This window comes from Neopsephotus bourkii, unplaced genomic scaffold (assembly GCF_033783945.1).
Source record: "Neopsephotus bourkii isolate Nb327-2 ecotype Australia unplaced genomic scaffold, CSIRO-AGI_Nbou_v1 NB_998, whole genome shotgun sequence".
NCBI classification, from domain to species: domain Eukaryota; kingdom Metazoa; phylum Chordata; class Aves; order Psittaciformes; family Psittacidae; genus Neopsephotus; species Neopsephotus bourkii.
In genome coordinates, this window is record NW_026901490.1 from 3,426,772 (window position 1) to 3,438,842 (window position 12,071).

The 12,071-nt window shown below is 40.9% G+C and overlaps 2 protein-coding genes across 3 annotated transcripts in view; one reads left to right on the plus strand and one right to left on the minus strand.

Annotated features, from left to right (window-relative positions):
* SPATA7 (spermatogenesis associated 7) overlaps nt 1–3,088 on the minus strand; it is a 42,853-nt gene extending 39,765 nt beyond the window's left edge. The window contains exon 1 of one of the 2 annotated variants that reach the window (XM_061359983.1): nt 2,961–3,088. Coding sequence is in view for 1 of the 2 variants with exons in the window: in XM_061359980.1 (XP_061215964.1) it covers nt 2,961–3,000 (40 nt within the window). In the remaining variant the exon portion in view is untranslated. The remainder of the gene's footprint in view (nt 1–2,960) is intronic. The other variant, XM_061359980.1, reaches the window with a different exon arrangement.
* A 112-nt stretch (nt 3,089–3,200) lies between these two features.
* The window catches only part of KCNK10 (potassium two pore domain channel subfamily K member 10), an 82,030-nt gene continuing 73,159 nt past the window's right edge, over nt 3,201–12,071 (plus strand). The window contains exon 1 of the mRNA XM_061359987.1: nt 3,201–3,372. The gene's annotated coding sequence lies outside the window, so the exon portion shown is untranslated. The remainder of the gene's footprint in view (nt 3,373–12,071) is intronic.

Here is a 12,071-nt window from a genome sequence, read left to right on the forward strand (position 1 = left end):
AAGTGACTAAAACTCACTTAATAGACTAATGGTCAAATTAAAGATAGGCTTAAGGATTTGCTGAACCAAGGTTTTAATTTGGTAAGAAGTTAAGGTTGGTGATTAACATTTCCCAATATAAATTAAAATGTACTATTATGTTTCAAATACAACTTCAAAATGTCCATCCTTCTTCGAGGAAACAAACATTCTTTTTCAACTTCTTTGCTGATCAAAGGCAACTTCAGCTTCTAAAAAATCAAATTAGTATTACCAAATCAGTGCTTGAGTTTAAAAACTGCCTGTCCAAGTGGCAAATGGAGGAATACAAAGGAAAAAAAAAACACAACCAAAACCAAAACAACTCAGAAGTCACAGACGTGTTTTAATACCCTTCCAGCTACAGTCAGATTACTGCACAGATTTCCTGCAATGCTGGAAGAGTCTAAATAAGATGGTGCTGTCTTTAAATACGGGGATATTGAAATTTTGGGTTAGAGTCTCTGAAGCCAGTGCAAACTGCCTAAACTTAAGAGCAGCCTCTTATGCACCAATAATGGCGACTTCCCCATCATTCTAAGATAAAAGCAACACAAATGTGTGTCATCGATTGTCAGTAAGTATATGATTTCATTGCTGTTCAGGTATGTGGCAATCACTGGCTGTGGGAATTAAATAGCCCAATGCAGAAGACTGGACTGAAAGAACAAAATGGCTTAGAATGTCATTATTCAGATTATTTGAGGTCACTCTATAGGTCTGTGACTATATGAACCAATTCCTGATACTGCTGCAGTAAATAACTTGAAGGTTCATACCTGGAATTAGGGAAAAACATAAAGGTCTAATTCTTTAATATTTTTATTGAGGAAAAAAGTCTCAGCCTTATTTGCACTTCAAGAAGACCTAGATGGAAATCCTATACTGTCAACATTATTCCTAAACTAAAACCAAAACACAGCACTGCACCAGCTACTACTAAAATAAAATAACTGTTACACCTGAAACCAGTACAGCTATGTATGTATTTATATAGGTGCAATATATATGTATATATGCAAAAAATAATTTTTGTTACATATTCTTTAGACTAGACAAAAGAGAAACCCTGATACAAAACAAGTATAAAATCTTGCTTCTTTCTTTACAATGATGAGGCCAGGTCTGAACAAGAAACTTTGAAGAGTATACCAGTACATCAAATCCCATTTCTTCTGTATTAACATTCTGGATATGCAGTGCGTAGATACAACTGTCCTATAGAGAAAACACAAACATTATGTGTTTTGCCTCTTTCATAAACTGTCTGCGAGCAATCCAATGGCTGTTCTACCAAGTTTGCTCAGGTACCCAGTTTTCTAGGTTAGCTCATTGTAAGGAATTAGTATCTCTGCCTGGGCAAATCCCTGTTGCCTGTAAGGGTTGTTCCTGCATGTCTGTGAAACTAGATACTGGGCTGTCCATTCACCTACTTCTGACTCTGATAATCTCCCATGCAGACAAGCAACTGCTTCCCAAGTAGAGACACACACATTTATTCTTTCCTACTTTTGAATTATTTTTTTTACTTTTTTGTTAACGGGAGTCATTCACGCAAAGCTTGCTGCAACCTGGATGAAATTTAAATCTTGCATCCTACATACTCTCATTTTATGGTCAACAGACAGTCAGCATGTTTTCCGACTGTCTATAGAATCAAAGGAAGAATAGTCAGAAAAAGGATAAATTTGTAATAAAATTGCCTTCACACTTTACAGGACATAAAAACTGGATGCATGAGATACAGATTTTTGCTCTGAATTTCATATTTCTGTGTAGTATTAGAAATCATGTTCAAACTCTGCTTTGATATCAGGTATCTACGGTAGTGACATCCATCATTATCAACAAAGACTGGCACTGACACCAAGATGCAACATGAAAGTGTAACGTTATCTCAAAGTATCTGACCTTAGGCAGCTACCTATGATTTTGACAGTACAGTGCAGCCCTGAGTAATTCCTACCATTGGTTTACATACTGCATGTAATCCCGTTCAGATCTAAAAATATGAGGCATTTTCCAAGCACCAGAGTTGGCTCATGCAACCATTTTTGTGTGCTTATGCCTGTTTTTATCATGAATGACAAATGCCCCTAAGATTATTCATAGGAACAGAGAACAACAGTAGCCCACAGATGGTTAAATCTGGGTAAAGTATCACTTTATGAGAGCTTCAAAGCTTTTGAGTCTTTAAATACACTTGCCTTAAAATCCCACCAAACCAGAACACTTGGATCTACATCTAAATGCCATGTAATTGATCCTCTACAGTGTAAAATCCATTATAATTCCGAATAGCATCTTTGGAGAATAAATAAATAGACTCCAAGAAGCACAGGCGGCCTCAAAAGGAAGCGCTGACAGCGGCAGCCTGGAACATTCACCGTAGCAGCGATAACGTTTTATTTGTTCAGATACATATGCACACTTGTGATGATGGCTGTAACCTGGACAGTTAAAGGCCGTATTTCTCGGAGGATTATAACCTTTCAGGGGGGTTTATGTGTGACCTTTCACAACTCCAGCTGCCAAACCTCGCCCACTGAGTGCAAGCGCTTGCACTCGGCCGTTCCCATCACCGCAGCCTCGCTGCCTCGCAGCCCTAGCACAGCGCCCCACGCGTGACAAACAGGGCAGCACAGCTGAGGGCAGCCGAGTGCAAACGGAGCGAGCTCCGAACCTCCCCAGCGCCGGCTGCAAGAACCCCGGCGCCTCGACTGGTTCCCTCAGCCCGAGGGCGGCGCTGTGCCCGCCCCCCGCGCAGAGGCTGAGCCGCCGCCATGCCCGCCGCCGCACGCCTGCCCTCCACCCCGGGCGGGAGACGGGCGCGCCCAGCCGCCCTGCGCCCGGTAACTACGGGGGAGGCAAGGTGGCATCCGCGCCCTGCCGGCTCCCGCTCTCCCCACCCAACCACCGAGCCACCACCGAGCCCCCCGCACCTTGGCTCCGCCCGCTACCGCTCTCCATCCTCAGCCCCATGCTCCCGACCGGGCCCGAAAGCGCTGCGCAGGCCGGCGCTCGCGCCGCCGGCAAGAAGCCTCTCGGCCCCCGCCGCGGGCGGGCGGGGCGGGGCGGGGCGGGGCGAGGCGAGGCGCTGCGCCTGGCCAGCCGCGGCCTAGCTCGGCCGCCTTCGGCGTTGCCATGGCCACGGCGGCGGGTGGTGGCGGGTGGGGAGGCGTGCGCCCCGCGCCCCTGCCGTGGGGGGTGCCGGCCCTTGCAGCCTCAGCCCCTCGTTTGGCAACGTGGAGAAGGTGCGGGGAGCTGCGGGTACACCCTCACCCCTTGCGCTGGGCCCCAACACGTCTCTTCAAGCGGTGCAGCCAAGCAAACGTTTTGCCCTGCCAGTGAAAGGTGCCCTAATTATTTAAGCCGTTTTCTTCTAACTTGTCAGGGAGCCAAAGTATAATGGATGCCAAGGAGTGATTTAAGGCAAATTGCTCATGTTTCAGAGGAGTGAATGACAAACCGAGAGAGAGCCTAGAGCATTCCCAGTGCCTTACACTGAAAAAATTAATTCTCTGTACCTTTCAAAATAAACAATGCCTTAGAAATGAACCACAAAACCATAAACTTTTGAGAAGCAGCATTTGATCCCCATCACTGATGAATGCTGATGTGTTTAACTTTTTGAAGTAGCAATAGGCTCATATTTAAGTTTTGTCAAGCATGTTACACATCCCTTTTTTGTGTACCTTTTATGTGAAACTTTATCTCACTGCTTGGCCAGAGGTACAGCTTTCACCACCATAGCCAGACACCTCAAAAAAGGACACGTATCGTCCCAACTGGAGGGATATTCCCCTCACCAGCTAGCAATTATTATTAATCATAGGCTGAATGAGGTTTTTCAAGTTATTTGCTACTCTTCCTTATGTGCTAGGAAAATAGTCTGAATGCAGTTCATCATCATAGCAAACTCAAGGGAGTTGTATTTTAAAACAGTTTTTCTTCCATATTCCTGACTCATGCGGAGCTCCCAGAAAGTCACACAAACATTCATGCTGGATGAAACCTGTGGTTTAGCTACCCCAGGACTTTGTGTAGACTCTACCAAATACTTCAGAAAACTTTTCCGTAGCTGTTTCATGTCTAGCTAACCCCTAACCCTTGATGGTCAGCTTCTGCTTTCCCTTGCTATTGTAGGTATACCCACTAGGTATACAAAGTTCAGTTTGGTTACGGCCTTAGTTCTTGTGCTTCACATATTAGTGATCATTTTGGCAGTCTTAATTATTTTTTTCTGTAAAATCATCTTTACATGTACTTAAATTTGTCTGGGAGAGATAAGGAGAAGGAGCATATGTCTTGGAAACCCATCGGTACTCCGTCCTCTGGTGGTTGTCTGTCTTTCTGGCTGCTTTTTTTATCACATGTACATTCCCATGGCATTTCAACTACCATCAATTATGTTACCACAAACACTTTTTTTGCCAAAACAAAGTAATCTGATAACATTTTGTCATTTTCTCTTACATCTCTTGGTACGAGGGAAATGTCACAGAGCATACCTGTTCTCCTCACTCCTCTGCACAAAACCAACAAATCCAGAAAGCATTAAAATTGTAGAATGTAGAGGTAGAGGCAGTCTTAAAAAGTTTCCATTTCAGATACCTGAAGATACTAGAGAGAATATAACTGCATGAGATTCTCATCTCTAGTGGTATCCTTACTCTATTGGCAACTAAGATAATTAAGGGAGTGGAGCATCTCCCTTATGAGGAAAGACTGAGGGAGCTGCATCTCTATAGTTTGGAGAAGAGGAGACTGAGGGGTGACCTTATTAGTGTATATAAATATATAAAGGGGGAGTGTCACGAGGATGGAGCCAGGCTCTTCTCAGTGGCAAACAATGATAGGACAAGGGGCAATGGGTGCAAACTGGAACACAAGAGGTTCCACTTAAACTTGAGAAGAAACTTCTTCTCAGTGAGGGTGACAGAACACTGGAACAGGCTGCCCAGGGAGGTTGTGGAGTTTCCTTCTCTGGAGACATTCAAAACCCGCCTGGACATGCTCCTGTGTAACCTTATCTAGGTGTTCCTGCTCCGGCAGGGGGACTGGACTAGATGATCTTTTGAGGTCCCTTCCAATCTCTAGCATACTGTGATACTGTGATACTGTGACTGCAGCGACCATGCTACAGACATCATCACTACTGTTTGGTTTTTTTATTATTTTTTAATGAGCTGCTCATAGTAAGATTTTTATACTTTTTCGATACTACTTCTGTTTGGTTGCCTAAATTCTGAATTTCAGGTTCCCAAATTCTCAGTGTGCTGTACCCAACATGCAATAAGTAGGCTGTTCTGTCATACCCAAGTGGTGGATTTCTCATACTCTCCTCCCTATTGTTCCTATACTTTTTTCCACCATGTAGATAATTAAAACACCCAAATGTAAGTGACCATTTTTAGAAACATATCACAGCTATTCCCCTGGTTTCTAGGCAACGCTGAGGGAATGTTGTGATTTCCACTAGTTCCATCTCAATCAACAGCCACAGAATCCTGGAGATGTCCTGGCTCTGAATTTTTTTTACCTCCAGTGGCAGCACAGAACAAAACTTTATTTCTAATTGGCCTGACTTATGGTTCTTTGGCCTTAGGCTCCCTTTGGTCTGTGAGAGTGCACATATTGAAAGTGTAACTAAAAAGTAACCCATATGTACAGCAATATGCTAACACATTAAGTCTTGTAATATGTACTAAATAAAAATAAGCCTTAGCAAAAATTGAATTCAGTCTTGCACTTTGATCCATCAAAAAATGTACAGAAATAACAGATTGCTGCAGAGAGCCTGCCATTTTTGGAGAAGCAATAAATGATAAAACATGCAAGATTTGCCTTTTCCCAATTTGAAAAGGGGAAACACAGCACTGAATCTTGTTGGCTGCCTTTTTCAGCAGGGCATTTTCATTTTTGCTTGGAATGCATTACACAGAACAAGGTTTTAAAACGTACTTACACTGGGAGAGAATGAAGCAGCAGGAATGTGTTAGAACCATAGGGTTGGAAGGAAGCTTATCTAGTTCCACCTCCGTGCCATGGGCAGGGACACCTTCCGCTAAAACAGGTTGCTCAAAGCCCCATCCAGCTGGCCTTGAACACTTACAGGGATGGGGCAGCCACAATGTCTCTGGAAAACCTGGTCAGTGTCTCACCACAGTCACACCGCAAAACTTGTATCTAATCTAAATCTGCCCTCTTTACAGTTTAAAGCAATTCCCCCTTGTCCTATCACTACATGCCCTTGTAAATAGTTCCCCATCAGCTTTCTTATAGCTCCCTTTAGGTACTATAGGGTGTCCCTGGAGTCTTTCCTCCAAGCTGAACAAGCCCAGCTCTCAGACTGTTTTCATAGGAGAGGTGCTCCAGCCCTCCAGCAGCAGCAGATAATAGTCTGTGGACTGTCCGAGGCTTGGTAGTCTTGAGCCCCCAGTAAGCAGCACACCTCTTTAGAGAGCACATCAGGTCAGTAAGTGGGTACCTCTGTACCTCTCAGAAGAAAGTCGCCTACTACTATCACTCGTTGCTTTTTCTTAGTGTACTGGTTGTTGCAGGGAGCAGGTCAGGCTGCTCTACTAGGCTCCAGCATCTTTTGATGCAATGAGTCTTTCTTCCTAGTCTGCAGATCCATGGAGCAGTTCTGCAAGGGCACCACAGGCTTCAGGGAAGTCTCCTCCTCCTGCAGGTCATTCCCGTTGCAGGTTTCTGTTCTGCATTATTGGCTGCCCTTCCCTTCTGTGTGTGCTGGTGGGGGAGATTCTGGCTGGTGGGCTGTGGGTCTGCTGGAGGCTGTGCTTGTAACCAGCTATCTCACTCCTTCTCAGCCTTCCTGATGTTACACAGCTTCCTCACCGCCTCCTGCAGCTGGGCCACCTCTTTCAGGTCCTCCACCTGGGCACAGCTTTTGCAGGCAGCTCTGCTGCCTGTCCTGCCCCAGAAAAAAGGCCTAGGCACCCTCTGCAGCCCGAGGTCTTCACTGCAGCCTCTCCCTTCAGCAGCTCCTGCTGGATGGAGGCGCTGGCCTCCTACCACTCCTACTGCTGGGATAGATGGTGCAGCACCCAGCCCCAGCTGCAGTCTTTGCTCTCAGAGGAGTACTCGCTATTTTGCCTGGTGGATCAGGTAGGATGAGTGCCCTTGACCTGTGCCCAGTTGCTGAGTTATGTGGACTTCAAATTTCCCCACTTGGTCAGTGAAATGTCCCTCCTTCCAATATATTGTGAGAGACATACTTGCAAGTGTACATGGGCATCTGTCCCTACCCTGACACAGGCATACAGAACTATCACCTTCTTGTATACTTCAAAACAGCATTTATAAGCCAAGCTTGGTGTTTGGTTTTGTGGAGGAAATAAAGGAAACAAAGTCTTTAGATAAAAATGTTTCTTTATGTATTTATTTATTTATAGTCAACTTTCTTTTGTATGTTTAGCCCAGTGACGGTGAGTTTCCTCTGAAAAAGACTGCATGTCTGGCAGGACCTCAGTTACCTGCTTAATTGGGACAGAGACCTTTTAATGTAAAAACTCTATTTTTTTTTGGATTTGGCTTTCTTGGAGGAAATAGTTTGCATGTACATTGGAAAATTAAAATCTGCACTTTTTTTGAAGAATCTTTGCTTATTTCAAGCCATTGATTTTCTTGCATGCTGTGTATGCAAATAAGCTGTGTATGAAAGTAAGCCTATGAATGCAGGCAGAAAACAGCCCAAAACCAGATCTGCACACCATATTCACAGATGATTCTAGAAAAACCCTAAATTCATCCCACTGTATACTTTATGGTTGAAATAAATCTTCTGTGTTTACTTGAGGTTTTTATTTGGTATCAGTGCTCTTTCTCAATGTGGATTTGTTACCTGCCTGTGGCTTGGGGTGTCAGCATTGCAAGCACCTTGCTGCCACTCACAGCAGGCTGACACTGACTTGCAGCAATCCCTAGCTGCTTCATTTAGACCATTAAGTTTGCAATCCATTTCTCTATGACTGTCTGGAAAGAAAAACATTTCTCTGAAAGATTGGAGGAGGCAGTGTTTTCAAAATACACTTAAAACAGGTGTCTGAGCCTGTTTTTTCTGCTTAGGAAATTCTTGTGTAAAAAAAATTGGAGTGGCTGTCATGCAGTTGGTGTGAGAGGGAAAAAAGAACAGACTTAATAACTACTGAATTTTTGTTTGCTTGTTTGTTTGTTTCCTTAAAAAACACCAACAAAACAAAACATACTTTTCCAGGAGGAACAGTAGGTTCTTTTCTGCCTCACATTTGCTGCATGCTGTTTGGTCATATGGTTCTTCAAGTTATTTAAAATCATGTACAGTCTTCAGATATCATTGCAACTTACTAAATGATAGAAAGTTATGGATTTGGCAGGGCTGGAGACTGTTTCTTCATGGCAACACATTTAGTTGTTTTGTTATTGTCTGTATGGCAGCAGTAGTCAAAGATTTTTCTAAAGCTCCAGTGAGAAAGATGGTACAGAAACAATTCAGAGGAGACGTTTTATGTCTTAAAATATGCAGCTTTTAATACTCTGTAATTTAGAGGTATAAGGTAGCTAACTTAAAGTAAGAGGGAATGTGATAAGGAGGATGAGAGAAATTAGATATAGGAATATCTAATGATGTGAGGTTTCTATGAACAGTGTTAAACTGCCACACTGTTTATCAGCTTAAAAGAAAAACTCTTCCCTGCAGTATAACTACTACTAAAATCCCTTCAGGAAGCTGCTGTACAACTATTCTTTCTCTTCAGATCTATGCAGAGTCTTATAATGCATCTATCCCCGTGATACAAGAATGTTTTTAAAAAATGGAAGAAACCTCCATAAATTGTGTAAGATGTTGTTCTTGGCTGTAATGTAAAACCTAGTAGGTGTGGTGACTCAAGATCTGCTTATATTTATTCCTTATATTTATTCTTACACTGTGTCATTTTCTGTCTATCTACTGTTCCCATGAAAGTTTGTGGACAGGAGGCTTGTGCATGAAAAACTGTCTTTTATTAGGGCTAACTGCTGAGGGCTGTTCTTTTCTCACTTTTTTACTTGAACTGTTAGGTATTAAAGAATGCAGACTGCAATAACTAATGTAGTTATTAGAATTTTAAAGGAGAAAAACAATGTAAATGTCATAACTCAGTTGTCTAGAACATAAGAAATGCTTTATTTGCTAATAGATTTACCTCTGTGCCACAAGGAAATGCTTATTCATAGTAATTAATGAGAAACAGGATGAAACCATATGTTTAATATTTCAGTCATTATCAGAAAAGTAGGACTTCAATTAGACATATATAAATGATACAATTCTGTTAAATCCAGTGAAGCAATTCCTGTTACTCCAGCTTTGCCAAGGTCAGGAAGAGGAATTTTCGAGTGCAGGTTCAGAATTGCCTACAAAAATCAATTACAGATATCCTATGATTTTCCACAGCACTTTGATACGTATTCAGTATCTGCATGGATGTGAAATACAGTTTTACTAGAAATAGGCTGAAATTCCCAACTGGAAGAATTTTGGGGGGTTATTTTGCTTTTAAAAGATACTGTAATGACACTGCCTGTGTGATAAAGATGCAGAAAACAGAAAATCTTGTGCATGCTGTAATTATATGTAATAGCAATTTCATTCAGGTTAAGCATTTCTAACTATTTGTGAAACAATTCAATGGGCAAGAAAATGTCAGGAATCCAACACAAGTGTGTGAAGTTTAGCTGTGACAATGAAAACTTCTAAGAGTAATTTTTATGTGGAATTGTTTCATTAATACCAAAAATAAAAATCTTGAGAAGTGCCAGAAGTACTTTATGTTACATTGTTTAAGGCTTCGCTTCATCTAAAAGTTATATTCCAAGGAAAATATTTGCTCTTTACTATATTTGTGTGTTGTTACTGACATCATAAGACTTCAGGAATATCAGTGTTCAGGTTTAGACAGAACCTGAATGCTACTCATTTAAAACCTGGTATAAACCCTTTTTTTTTTTTTTTTTTTAATTTTATTCCTCCTTCTCCTCCCCCACCTATTTTCCCCTTCCCATTTCAACATTCTACACATGAGAAAAGAAAGGGACTTCAGTTTGGTGGATGTTTCAGAACCCCAAGTGTCAGGATGCTCAGAGTCTGTTTATAACCTTATAGGACTTTTGTGACCTTGCATATATCAATTCAGGTATCTGAGTAGGTTGCCGTCTAGATCACCTTAGTGTGATTAGTAGTTGGTAGTAAAAATGGAGACACTTAGTCCAGTTGTCTTAATTTTTGGGATTAGTCTTTTTTCACTGTGTGTATCATCAGTAGAAACAGAAATTACATCTATCCTTTGAATAATAAATGTAAAAATTGGAGATCACATAGTATGGGTGAGATCTAAACACAGAGTAATATTTATCCCTAATCTAATTTCACAAGGCCAGTGATTTTTAATATTAAACATGAATATCTGTAATGGAGTATAGCAATTCTACACAAGATTAGAAGGGGTTGAATTTGGTCTTAGTAAATCACTCATACAATGTAGAAGTAAAGGAAGATAAGACTAGGATAGGGAGAAGTCTTATGTGTTATAATGGTTTCTTTACTGACAGGTATCATCATGTAGATCTCTTCCACAAGCTGTTGAATCTCTGTAAAGTTGTGTGCTGTTATTCTTGCCACATTCTCTAAAAGGTTTCTCAAAAATTCAACTCCTTAGAAGGCTAAAAGCCTTTGAATTTATTATCAGTGTACATACTTAGTGTTGTATCATTGTTAGTCTCATGCTCTTCTATTCACTTTTCAGAAGTTAGGTTTCCCATTCCACCAGTTCATGTTTTCCTTCATATATTCTAGCAAGGTCTGTGCTAGAACATTTACCTGAATCATACGAAATTTATTTTCCAAGACTTCCCATATGAAGTTAGTATTTCCATGTCTCTTTCCTCTTGTCATCTGCTGTTCATAGTAACAATTCTTTGTCCTCTAATGCATAACTTTGAGGTTGGTGCTACTAATACTGTGTTCTAATCAGGACCACACAGATTTGCAGTATTACTAAATACTTTCCAAATTATGATCTGTTTCTTCTCAGTATTAGTAATACCTTCCAATTTTATTCATTCCCACATTCTATACATTATAAATAAGCACAACTAGCTATTTTACAAATGTACTATGAAGTTATAGAAAGTCTTCCATGATTGGTCTTCCAGATCTTCACCAGTAACCTCTCCCAATCCTTGTAGTTTATCTATCAAAAAACCCTGTTTTCTATCCCGTTTAGCTAAGCACATCTCAAGAACCATTCAGGTTCTATTAGATTAAAAAAATCTTAGGGTTTATTGCATATACTAATTACTTTCACATGCCCTTGTTTTCTTTAAAATATATCCTTGAAGAGTGCTGAGATCAAACTAGCACGCTTGTTACTACCTGATCAATTTTCCTTGTTTCTTGAATCCAGATACTCTATTCACAATATTCCAGTTATTTTATATCACCTTGAGCTTGGTAGCTTGATTATGCTTAGTCATGTTTCTCTCCCCCATACAATACTATTTTCTTCTTTTTTTTTTTAGTTTTCTTAGTGCTATGGAAAGATTACTGGAGAAACTTCATTGTGCTGCATTGTGCTTCATAAGCTTGTTCTGTCTGATAGATAAAGAGCAGTTCCTCACTTTCCTCACTTTCATCTGTGAAGGGCTGAGACACCTGACAACCATAAGGTAAGATACTCTTCAGTAATTGTCCAGTAAACTATACATTAATACCACAATTAGAAAATATTAGTAGATTCTTTCCACCTCAGCAGAAGTTACAGGGAAGGAATTTCTATTCACTTTACTGGATGTGTAGTTATTTGACTCTTAATGTTGTTTGTTAGTCTCATCTCTAAGTCTAGCGATTGAGGAGATAACAATTTAAGACAAAAGTTACTTGATTGATTAAAGCTTAATGTGAGTTATAAATTGCCTCAGTCATTCTCAGTCTTAATAACATTAATAAAGTTTAGGTGGAATAAAACATCTGGGCAGGAAGATGACACATATAAGAACACTCATGATCAAAC